Source organism: Grampus griseus (genome assembly GCF_964374135.1).
Source record: "Grampus griseus genome assembly, chromosome: 19".
NCBI classification, from domain to species: domain Eukaryota; kingdom Metazoa; phylum Chordata; class Mammalia; order Artiodactyla; family Delphinidae; genus Grampus; species Grampus griseus.
The window spans coordinates 46,715,983-46,727,792 of NC_139013.1; the positions used below are offsets into that span (position 1 = coordinate 46,715,983).

At 42.3% G+C, this 11,810-nt stretch overlaps 1 protein-coding gene across 1 annotated transcript; it reads left to right on the forward strand.

Annotated features, from left to right (window-relative positions):
* Positions 1 to 47: 47 nt before the first annotated feature.
* On the forward strand, positions 48 to 7,773 carry TERF2IP (TERF2 interacting protein). The gene is made up of 3 exons (XM_082676662.1): positions 48 to 816; positions 5,118 to 5,242; positions 6,549 to 7,773. The coding sequence occupies exons 1-3, from the start codon at positions 141 to 143 to the stop codon at positions 6,942 to 6,944; spliced, it is 1,197 nt and encodes a 398-aa protein (XP_082532788.1). The 5' UTR covers positions 48 to 140; the 3' UTR covers positions 6,945 to 7,773.
* Positions 7,774 to 11,810: the final 4,037 nt, after the last annotated feature.

Consider the following 11,810-nt stretch of genomic DNA (forward strand, 5'->3'; position numbering starts at 1 on the left):
GCTCTGTGCAACTGCAGCGCAGGCGTAGTACGGGGTTGTGGGGCGGCGGCAGTAGCGTCTGGAGCGTTACCTCAGGCACTGGGGCTCTGTACGCCGCGCGTTGGCAAGACGGCACCTTCTTCTGGTGCTCGGCGTGAGCTATGGCTGAGGCGATGGATTTGGGCAAAGACCCCAATGGGCCAACCCATTCCTCGACTCTATTCGTGAGGGAGGATGGCAGCTCCATGTCCTTCTACGTGCGTCCCAGCCCGGCGAAGCGCCGGCTCTCGACGCTCATCCTGCACGGCGGCGGCACCTTGTGTCGCGTGCAGGAGCCTGGGGCCGTGCTGCTGGCTCAGCCCGGGGAGGCGGCGGCCGAGGCCTCGGGCGACTTCATTTCCACGCAGTACATCCTGGACTGCGTGGAGCGCAACGAGAGGCTCGAGCTGGAGGCCTACCGGTTGGGCCCGGCTCTAGGGGCCGACCAAGCCCCAGAGACGAAGCCCGGGGCTCAGGCTGGGGGCGCCGCCTCCACGGAGCCCGAGCTGCAGCCGCACGCGGGGCGGATCGTCTTCACGGACGCGGACGACGTGGCCATCTTGACGTACGTGAAGGAACATGCCCGCTCGCCCAGCTCCGTCACCGGCAACGCCTTGTGGAAAGCGATGGAGAAGAGCTCGCTCACCCAGCACTCGTGGCAGTCCATGAAGGACCGCTACCTCAAGCGCCTGCGGGGCCAGGAGCATAAGTACCTGTTGGGGGAGGCCCCAGTGAGCCCCTCCTCCCAGAAACTCAAGCGGAAAACTGAGCAAGACCCCGAGGATGCTGATAGCGGGGGTGAGGCTTGCTGCGAACGCGCGAGCCCTCTGCTGTCCCCTGTGTGAGGCGGGGGCGTCGGCCTCTTTCCTCTTCTGTTGGGCGTCCATGTTGGCGTCTTGGGGGAGCATCGTACAGCCTCCTCCTCACCCCCCCTTTGACATCCGGGTAATATTGCGCCGTTTTCTAAGGTCTCTCTTAATTCACTTTTCCAATAACTGGGGTATTGGCATGGTCCGATATTCAAAAGGTGCAGAAAGAGTATGTGGAAAATTCTCCCCCCTTTCCTTTCCCACCAGCTACCTAGTCCCCCCCCCCCCGAGACAACGGGGAACCAGCTTCTTGGGTATCTTTTAAGAGATTTCCCAGACTCGTTTTAAAAAATAGTTCTTCTGTATTCAGGTACATTCAGTATAAGACGTTTTAAAGCCATGCCTGCCAGACCAGCTTATTTTAATTTCTTGGCTTAAATGACTGCATATTCACATAAGAAGGTTCTCAGTGGGAAGTCGTTTCCACGTTTCGCTCAGGTGAAGTGTATTTCTAACGCAGTTGAACAGAATATTGGGATGCAGGGCCGGTTAGGACACAGTGCATAGCTGTTGAGATGCTTCACTTCTGATAAAACGGGTATTGACAGCGTAAACTGACAGACCCTTTTGTTTAAAGAGTCATGCTGCTTCCTCAGCTTCTCTCTCCTTATGTGGCTATTCTGCATAACAGTTGAAATCTGGGAAGGCAAATCTGTTAATCCTATTCAGTATGCTTAGTAGGAATTTTGTTTTTGGTAAAAGTGACATTTGAGATTCATTCATTCAACAGATGTTTGAGTGCCAGACCTTTATCCTGCTGGGATATAACAGTAAATAAAACTCCCTTCAGTCATGGAGTTTAAAATGCTAGCTGGGCAGCGGGAAGTGCTACAGAAAAAAATAAATCAGGGTAAGGGCCGGAGAGGAGGAGGTTTTCTACAGGATGAGAAGGGAAGGTCACTACTGTAAGCTGATGCTTGAGCAGAGACCAGAGGAAATGAAAGAACTTAGCAGTTGGTTATCTGAGAAAGAGTATTTCAGGCTTAGGGAGTATTAAGTACAAAGGTCCTGAGGTGGAGTATAGCTGGTGTGTTCTTGGAGCAACAGAGACCTGTGTGGCTGGGATGGAGGAAGCAAGAGGGAGAATTCTTGGAGAGACTGGGCTGTGTGTATGGGTGAAGGAGATCATGTAGGGCCCTGATTTTAAATCAGTGGTGTGGAGATGGCTGGTAGACCAATTGGAACTTGGGACAAAATTAAGCTGGATTCACCCTACTCAGTGTTTTGATATTCAGGCATTTAAATGTAAAAATTAAAATCATAAAATGACCAGGAGAAAATGTGGATGAGTATCCTTTTTTGTTTTTTTGTGGGTTTTTTTTTTGGCCGCGGCTTGCAGGGTTCCCTCACCAGGGGTCAAATCCAGGCCCACGGCAGTGAAAGCACAGAGTCTTAACCACTGGACTGCCAGGGAATTCCCGAGTATCCTTTTTATTTTAAAATTTTATTTATTTATTTAGAATTAATTAATTTTATTTTATTATTTATTTTTGGCTGCGTTGGGTCTTTGTTGCTGCACGTGGGCTTTCTCTAGTTTCGGAGGGTGGGGGCTACTCTTCATTGCTGTGCGCAGGCTTCTCATTGCTGGGGCCTGTGGGATGTTCCCCGACCAGGGCTTGAACCCGTGTCCGCTCATTGGCAGGCGGATTCTTAACCACTGCGCCAGTAGGGAAGTCCTCGAATATCCCTTTTAATAGTTACATGTTGATAGTTCTGAAACCAGGAAGACTAAGAAAAAACTTTATATATTTGATTACTTAAAATTTAAAGCTTCTCATGATAAATAAAGTCAGAGGGCAAACTGGAAAAGTATTTTCAATACGTTGCAACAGAGTGAGTTTCCTTAATATCCAAAGAGCTTGTAGAAGTTAGTAAGTAAAAGAAAAACTAGTAGAAAAGTGAGCAAAGGAAATGGAACAGGAAGTTTCCAGAAAAGGAAATAGATAAATGGCAAATAAACAAATGCAGAAATATTGTTACTGAATAAAAATAAATTAGACCCTGAGGGGACTTCCTTGGCTGGCCAGTGGTTAAGACTCCGTGATTCCACTGCAGGGGGCACGGTTCGATTCCTGGTCAGGGAACTAAGATTCCCCCCCCCCGCCTTGCCATAAGGCGCAGCCCCACAAACAAAAAATTACACCCTGAGCAGAGGACCAGTACAAGCCATGCCTGGACTTCTGCCCATGGAAACTGAAATAAGTGTGTCTGGTGTGTTTTTTAGAAAAGTAGATCAGAGCAAGGCAATGTCATATTTTATCAGTTAGATTGGCAATAACTAACAAAATGGGTAATACCCAGAGTTAACGAGGTATATGAAAACAAGTACACTCCTACATTATTAATAGAAGGAAATCGGTGCAATTTCTTTGGAAGGAATTTTGACACCATCTGACAACATTTAAAATACATGTTCCCTTAAACATGGTAATTATTGCCTCTAGGAATTTATCCTCAGATATACTCCAAGTGTAAAAGAGTACATAGTGAAAAGTGAGTCTCACTGCTCCATACCCCTTCCCCCGCTTCCTCTCCCAGAGGCAACCACTGTTGTTGTCCCCTGTTTGTGTCCTTTTTGCTCATAGTAACACTAGCACACTAGACAGAAGTTTGTTCTGCAGTTTGCTTTCTTTTTTTAACTTAATAGATCTTGAAGCTTTTGTGTGTCTGCTCATTGTTTGCTTCATTCCTTTCTTGTTCATTGCATTGTGTTTCATTATGTGAGCCATAATTTGTTTACACTTTTTATTATGGAAAATTTCAAACATTTACAGAAGTAGAAAGAGAATAGTATAATGCACGTACCCATCACCCAACTTCACCTGATTATAGTTTGTGGCCAGTTTTTTCATCTACACCTTTCATCCTGACTTCTGGGATTATTTTGAAGCCAGTGCCAGGCATTATCCCATTTTTTTTTTTTATCAGTTTCAGCAAGTATCTCTAAAATGTAAGGCTTCTTTTTAAAATTTTATGTAAAATAAAATTGACTTATTTTGGTGTACAGTTATGTATTTAAATTTTTTTTATTGTGGTAGAATATACATTAGATAAAATATACCATTTTAGCTGTTTTTAAGTGTTTAGTTCAGTAGCACTAAGTATGTTCACATTGTGATGCAGTCATCACCACGATCCATCTCTAGAACATTTTCGTCCTCCAGAACTGAAATTTGTACCTATTAAACACCAACCCATGTTGCAACATGTGTGAGAATTTTGTTCCTAGTGTTTCCACATCTTGGATATTGTGAATAATGCTGCTGTAGTATGGGTTACTAATACCTGTTTGAAACCCTGCTTTTTTTTTGGGGGGTGTATTCTCAGAAGTGGAATTGCTGGGTCATATGGTGATTATATGTTTAATATTTTAAGAAACTGCCATACAGTTTTCCAGTTAGGTGTTTTAACACATGTACAGATGGTGATGTAACCACCAAAATCAGGATACAGAACAATTCCATCACAAAAAATCTCTCTCGTGTTGCCCCTTAGTAGTCAGTCTTTGTTAAGTGGAAAATAGCAGAGTTAAGTCCTCAGAGAACAAAGACTAAAAGGGAAATAGGAGGATGTTTAGCTTTAGGAGGCTCTCCTTTCTGTAGATTGTATGTGGTGGATTGTGATAGACCCCCAGATCTATCTTCCCCTGGGAGAACTGCCTTACCCAAGGTTCTGTCATTCTAGGCTAGCATCCAATGACTAATCTATGCGCGGTTAAAATAACATCTTGGCTCCTTTGCCCCAACTTGGTCAACTCTGTAGGGCCTTCCTAGCTCCAGACTTCTACATGGTTTCAGTTGCGGCCTTGTTGGAACTCTCACAGCTCTCAGCTTCTTTCTGCCCAGTGAACACTCCTTAATCAACACCTTACCTGTTAATCTCCATCTCAGAACCTACTTCCCAGACAACCCAATTTATGGCACAGTTTTGTTAATTTGCAAGATCTATAAATACAAAGTGAAAAATGAATTAAACTTGAAGAGTATTTTTATTTTACGTATCAGAACCTAGGAAAATTACCACCATTTTTATTGTACAACTTTTCAGAAGCAAGAGTAGAAATTATTGAACATGCATGTCATATTTTTCTTACCCTTCTGATCAAAAACATATTTTCTAATAGGAAAAAAGTGCAGGCTCACTTCTGGCCCAGAGCTCACAGAGCATTTACTATATTTTTGGTTTCTGTAAAAAAGGCTAATTCTAATCTGGTGCTGTTCTGTTTAATAGAACCACAGAATAAGAGAACTCCAGACTTGCCTGAAGAAGAATTTGAAAAGGAAGAGATCAAGGAGAATGAAGAAGCAGTCAAAAAGATGCTTGTAGAAGCCACCCGGGAGTTTGAAGAGATTGTGGTATGTTAACTAGATTTAACTCATGTTTTTTTCCTATGTCCATTCTCCTCCTTTGAAATTGGTCTTCCCATCTGTTCTTTTTATACACCTGAGGCCCAGAAAGGTAAGAGAGAAATTCAAGATGGAGGAGGAAAATGGAAGGTGAGACTGATCAAGGTTCTGGGCATGTACTTTTAGTTTTTGGTAGGATGATTTAAGGAGGAGGGGAGGGAGAAAGATGGGGGAGAATTATTTTTAAGCAGTATAAAGCATCTTACTTTGAGTACTTTCATCTGTAAGTTTTTCTAAGTTAAGTTTGCGGATTTATCTTTTTAAAATGTTTTTATTCTCAGGTAAAAGTAATTTTTTAAAGAGGTTAATTTTTTATCAAGCAATTTTAGCTCTTTGTATACTTAGAGATTTTTTAGAATTTTTTAGCTCTTCCATATTCAGTTAAGTTCTAAAACTTTGTTGGAATCCCATATTTAATCATAGTTATAGAGAAAGGCAACCATAAAATAATGAGTAATAAAAAAATCCAAATTATATGTGCATATCTTCTCTAAGAAAAAGGATCTTGTTAATTAACTTTTCTTACTAACACTAAGAAAAATGGTTATGTATCAGTCTAAAACAGGAAAATAATTTAAAGTTCATTTAATTTAAAGTTGGTTCATTTTCTGTAAACTTTCAAATACTCTCAACAACTCTCAAACATGGCCTACATAGGTCTCCTCTCACATAACACGCTTCGTAACGTGCCTAAATATAGTGTAGTGTGGAGACCCTAATATATTCCTACAGCAATGTTTTTTGAGTACTTACCATGTGAAGGCATTGGTAGGCACTGGGGATGTAGTGATGAGCAAAACATAACATTTCCTGCCCTATGGAGCTTACAATCTGAGAGTGAAGTCAAATTTTTAACAAATAATCTAGTGCATACATGTGTATACATATATGTGTATGCACATAACATTTATTTTTCACATTCAGTGTAGCTTCTAATGTTCTGTTGGAATACCATATACATACACGTACGTACATATGTACACATGCGTACACACACACACACACTCCATCCACACTCACACTTCTCCTTACCCTATCATATACATACATATATATACACATACATACACATATGCACACATCCAACATGAGTAAATGTAAGAAGGAACATAGCACATAAGAGGAACTGAAGGAAGTCCAGTGTGATAGGGGTGAAAAGGGCAAGGAAGTGGTAGCTGGGAGAGACCAGATATTTTAAGAGTAAGTATTCATGACTTGGTAATTAGTAACTGGTCATATTCATCACTTTCTCTAGGTGGATGAGAGCCCTGATTTTGAAATACATATAACAATGTGTGATGATGATCCACCCACACCTGAGGAGGACTCAGAAACACAGCCTGATGAGGAAGAAGAAGAAGAAAAAGTTTCCGCACCAGAGGTGGGAGCTGCCATTAAGATCATCCGGCAGTTAATGGAAAAGTTTAACTTGGATCTGTCAACAGTTACACAGGCCTTCCTAAAAAATAGTGGTGAGCTGGAGGCTACTTCCTCCTTTTTAGAGTCTGGTCAGAGGGCTGATGGGTATCCCATTTGGTCCCGACAGGATGACTTAGATTTGCAAAAAGATGATGAGGGTACCCGAGATGCACTGGTCAAAAAATTTGGTGCTCAGAATGTAGCTCGGAGGATTGAATTCCGAAAGAAATAATTGGCAAGATAATGAAAAAAAAAGGTTTGGCACATAAGGCATTAAAAATTTTTTTTGTGACTATTGAACTTCAGAGATTTTTACATTGGAACTGACACTCATCTTTTGACCAATGCTATTGTTGCTCTGTGAGTCCTAGATTTTGTAGCCAAGCAAAGTTGGAGGATGAAAATAAAAGAAATTGGATATATTTAGAGCTGTTCCTGGCAGTATCAATGTGTTTGTACAAGGAAAATCAAAAACAGAGAGGTTGGTTTACATAGTAATAACCGCTTTCTGGAATGGAATCCCTGCTGTATTGGTGAGAGGAGCTAGTGACAAAGTCAAAGGCGGAAAGTTAGATGGGTTGTTTCAGAAAGCATAAATAAAGAGCCTCCTATCCTTTGGCAGAAGTTTCTCTAGATTATGATAGATTCCAAATCAAGAATCTAGGAATGTGGAAAGATTTAATTACAAGGCCTTTGAACATGGACTGTCCCAAACCCTTGCATCCCCCAGTGAACTCTGATTTCTGGGCTGCTTTGAAAACCCCATATTCCTTTTGCCAACTTATATTTGGGGAGCCTGTTCGTTGGCTGTTCTTTTCTTCAAGTCTGTGTCAGTTAAGTCTCTACCATGTGTTTCTTTATCTACCATCCAGTTTTGTTTAAAACACAAAAATTTAGAGAGTCTTGGGAAAAGTCTTACTTGGTTACTAGGAATGTGTTTTTATTTATTGAGGATAGTTTTGTGCTAAGAATAGTGTTAGATTTAAAAATTAGAGGATTAATTCCTCTTTGTTGTGTTGATTTCATTACTGAAAATAAATAGAACTTTGTATTTGAGTCTCCACAAAGTGTTTTCTTTGATTGTGTTCACAAAACCTTTTAGGTATAAAAACCATAAAGGAACTAACATTTTTGGCTCTTAGTAATTAGAACTAATAAGGAGTTCCATTTAAGACTAATGGGTTATTAGAAAGAAACTGTTTCTTCTGGGTGGAGCAAAGAGAAGATCTGTGTCAGGGACTGTGAAACATAGCATAACAAGGTGAACTGCTGAGAGTCAAAAGGGAAGAGAAGCCAATAAGGAACCATCCGGTGTGTAATAGAAGGTGTCAGTGCCTGTCCCAAATGCCTGAGCACTCACCATTCCAGCACTTGCCACCATCAGGAGTCCTACTGCAATCACCTTCCTAAGGCTCCCTCTCTGCTTGAAGTGCTGTGGAGTTAATGCCCCTGAGAGCAGCTTTCAGCTAATGGTGAATAGGAATCAGAGGATGCATCCCAGCTTCCTTGCTCACCAGAGAACTGACAGCTGAATATTTGAGTTACCCCTCGAGTGGAGTTACCCCATACCATCCGAGGCTGCCAGTAGAAGAAAGCATAGTTGCCCACAGTGGTATGAATGCACCTGCATAGACCTCCTCTTATTTTACATACCCACTTCCCTACTAGTGCATCCTGGAATCATCAGTTAAATTCACATTTTTTCCTTAGAGTCTGCTTCTGGGAGAACCCAGCCTAAAGCAATGCATTTAACCTTTTACTCCTCCTTAGAATGTTGAAAGGATACAACACACACCCAGCAGTAAACGTAGCTCGCTACAGTAGTGTTCCTTTTTTTTTTGGCTGTGGTGCACGGCATGTGGGATCTTAGTTCCTTGACCAGGGATTGAACCCACGCCCCCTGCAGTGGAAGCATGGAGTCTTAACCTCTGGACCACGAGGGAGGTCCCCACAGTAGTGATTCTTAAATGGGGCTTGGGAGGGGTTGGGTGGTGGATATTTGTTTAAAATGGGTTCTCCTCCATTGTGATGTGACCCTAGAGTGGTTGAAAATCATTGCTTTAGATATGAAATGGAAATGTCATCTAGCATGTCTGTATCTCAATAAAGTTACCATAGCCTATTGGCTTTACAGAGCTAGAAATTCCAGTTTTGTCAGTCATGTGCAAAAGGGTCTGATTTATTATACCCAGACTCCCAGAAGACATGTTTAAATCTAAACACACACCAACTTCTAGTGCTCATTATAAACCAGTAATTTTCAAATATCTGGTTTTGTAATTTCTCTGGTCATTTCATCTCTTGGGCTGGGATATATGTGGGGAAACAAATTATCAGAAATATTTTGGGGAGCACAAAACTAAGCAAGGAAAATGAGTTGGATCTTAATGGTTAATGGCATTGAGCTATGGCTGTATCTACTCCAGAGACCAGCAGTTGAAGTCTTGAATTGAGATACTTCTGCTTTGTGCTGCCAGATTCTTGTTCTTTGGGTTTTCTTTCCTTGACTTCGTGAGTTTGGCTTTTCTGCTTATGATGTGGGATATGTTATTTCTTACTCATTTTAGCTCTTGAGTTCTAGGCCTTCCTCACTATTCCCTCTTGGCTCCCCCTTACTCCAGCTTTTGAAATTTTTCTAGACCTTAAATAACCTCCATAACTTCATTAGTGGCAGAAACATTCTGTTTTCTCTTTCTCTGCAACAATGAGGCTATTCATTATTTTCCTCTGTTCCCTATTCCATTTAAGTGGGTGCAGTTGAGTTTTAAAAATTGAAGCTGCTGTTTGAATTGTTCTGATCCTCTTGCTTTTGGACTAATGCTTTTGGCTGAATCATATGCCTACCTGGCTATAGCAATAAGGTGTATTTCATTGAACGTAACAGAAAACCTAACTCTAAAGGACTTTAATAAATAAGGGGATTTATATTTTGTATATATAACAAGAAGCCCTGAGGTTGGGTGGCTTTAAGGTTCTAGTTTTCTGCTCTGCCATCCTTAACGTGTTCTGTCAGCTTCTCCCCTTGTGGTTGAAAGGTGGCAGCTACAGCTCCAACAGCTGAAGAGGGAGGGTTTCCTCCTAAGTGTCTCCTTTATTGGTGGGCAGCCTTTCTCAGAAGCCCCTCATAGACATCTCACTGGCCAGAATTGTGACACGTGCCCCTTCCTAACTCCACCTCTCTGCAGGGTAAATGAAATTGACTGAGAGTGATTAAGAACTATACTCCTTGGGCTGCGGATTGTGTATCCTTCCCTGGGAATGTGGCCTGAAAGGGGAGGGTGTATACCCAAATAAAAGTCAGGGAGTTTAGGGTCTGCTAAGAACTTCCATTGTACGGACGAGTCACCTTCTTCAGGGGCAAGAATATTCTACCCAGGAGCAGGCAGCACAGCTAGTGACTAAATCCCCAATGCCCCCTCCAGAGGATATACAGTGATTTCTGCTCCAGAGGTGAAGTCTGCACTTTGGCCATCACCCAAACAGTGGACACAACCTGGACCAGGACTGGCCTGCGAGATGCGTGACCTCATCCACGGACCCTCCCGTCCAAAGCTTTTCAGCCCCAAGGGGTCCAAGAACTAAGGGACCAGGTTGTTGGGACCCAAGGGGCCTCTAGGAAGAGGGCAGGTGCCTTTTATTGGAGGCAGAGCTGGGATGGGGCAATCAGATGCTCCAGCCGTGGGCACCAAGCAAGGTCCACTGGACTTGCCACCCTGCAGGATCCATGTTCTCAGCCCTGCTTTCAGGCTGTAGAGGCCTCAACCATGACAGCCTTTAAGGCCTCCACTGGCTGTGAGCCCAGTGCACATTCATGGTCACCTCAATCTGTTATAAGAATAGGATGTCTGGTCACCCAATCCATGAAAGGGACATTTGACTTGCAGGAGATTCTGAACTGGTCAACGTGGTTCTCTTGGTCAGATACTGTTCCTTACCTTTTTCTCTAGAGACTTAATCCCACTGCTTGCTTCAGAAGTGAAAATTTACCTATTTCTCTAGAGAAGGTCATCCCATCTGTCTCCCTCCAGAGGCTATAGTTAGATGTGTAGATATAGAGATAGGCATAAAGAGTATGGAGGGGAGCTGTAGAGACAATGTAGATGAACAATAGATAATATATTTACATAGATCCATACATATAAACATGGAGATACAGATATGCATATAAATGAAGAAGTAGATTATAGACACAAATGTATAGTTTTCCCTTCACAAATAATCAGACTTGTTTTCATAAGTTGGAGAACTCTGTCCACGTATGTGTTTGAAGTACAGGAAAGATACTAGGACCTCTCATCTCTGACCACATGAGAATCATGTGGGGGAGAAATTTAAAAATCAAACTAGGCATGGTATCAACACTGTTAAATATATCAGATTCTTTTTGTAGATTTGTGCCACTAATACCTGCACATACGCATGTGACTTTTATTTCCCTAAGTGGTTAATGAAGATACAGCTCATATTAGGAAAAATAACTTGTGCTGAGTGTTATTTGGCCATAAATACTGATGTTGGAATATTCTGGCACTTGTGCTTCAGTGTATAAACATCTAGAGAACTCTTGCATGTAACGCACCCAGATACCAGAAGGATGTCCACCTCACGACTATATTTGTGCAAAACTGGTATCTTTGTAGAACTAGATGGTATGCGTACTGATCTTCTTTCAACACCTTCATATGGAAAGTAAACAAAGCAAATATGACAAAACAGAAAGCAAATTAATAAAATGAACAAAGAAGTGATTTTTTTTTTCTTTTTTTTTTTGCGGTACGCGGGCCTCTCACTGTTGTGGCCTCTCCCGTTGTGGAGCACAGGCTCTTGGACGCGCAGGCTCAGTGGCCATGGCTCACAGGCCCAGCTGCTCCGCGGCATGTGGGATCTTCCCAGACTGGGGCACGAACTCGTGTCCCCTGCATCGGCAGGTGGACTCTCAACCACTGTGCCACCAGGGAAGCCCAGAAGTGATATTTTTTAAAGACATTTTTATTGCCAAGGTAAACCCACATGTACCAAAATCTGTTTTCAGAATTTACCTTTTCAAAAGAGGGGGGAAGACTGAAAATGAGAATGGTTATCCCAGGTTTTAGATGAA

Coding starts and splice junctions, on each gene's coding strand:
- TERF2IP (XM_082676662.1), top strand. CDS start 141: ATGGCTGAGGCGATGGATTTGGGCAAAGACCCCAATGGGCCAACCCAT. Junction 817..5,117: donor CGAGGATGCTGATAGCGGGG/GTGAGGCTTGCT, acceptor TCTGTTTAATAG/AACCACAGAATAAGAGAACT. Junction 5,243..6,548: donor GGGAGTTTGAAGAGATTGTG/GTATGTTAACTA, acceptor CACTTTCTCTAG/GTGGATGAGAGCCCTGATTT.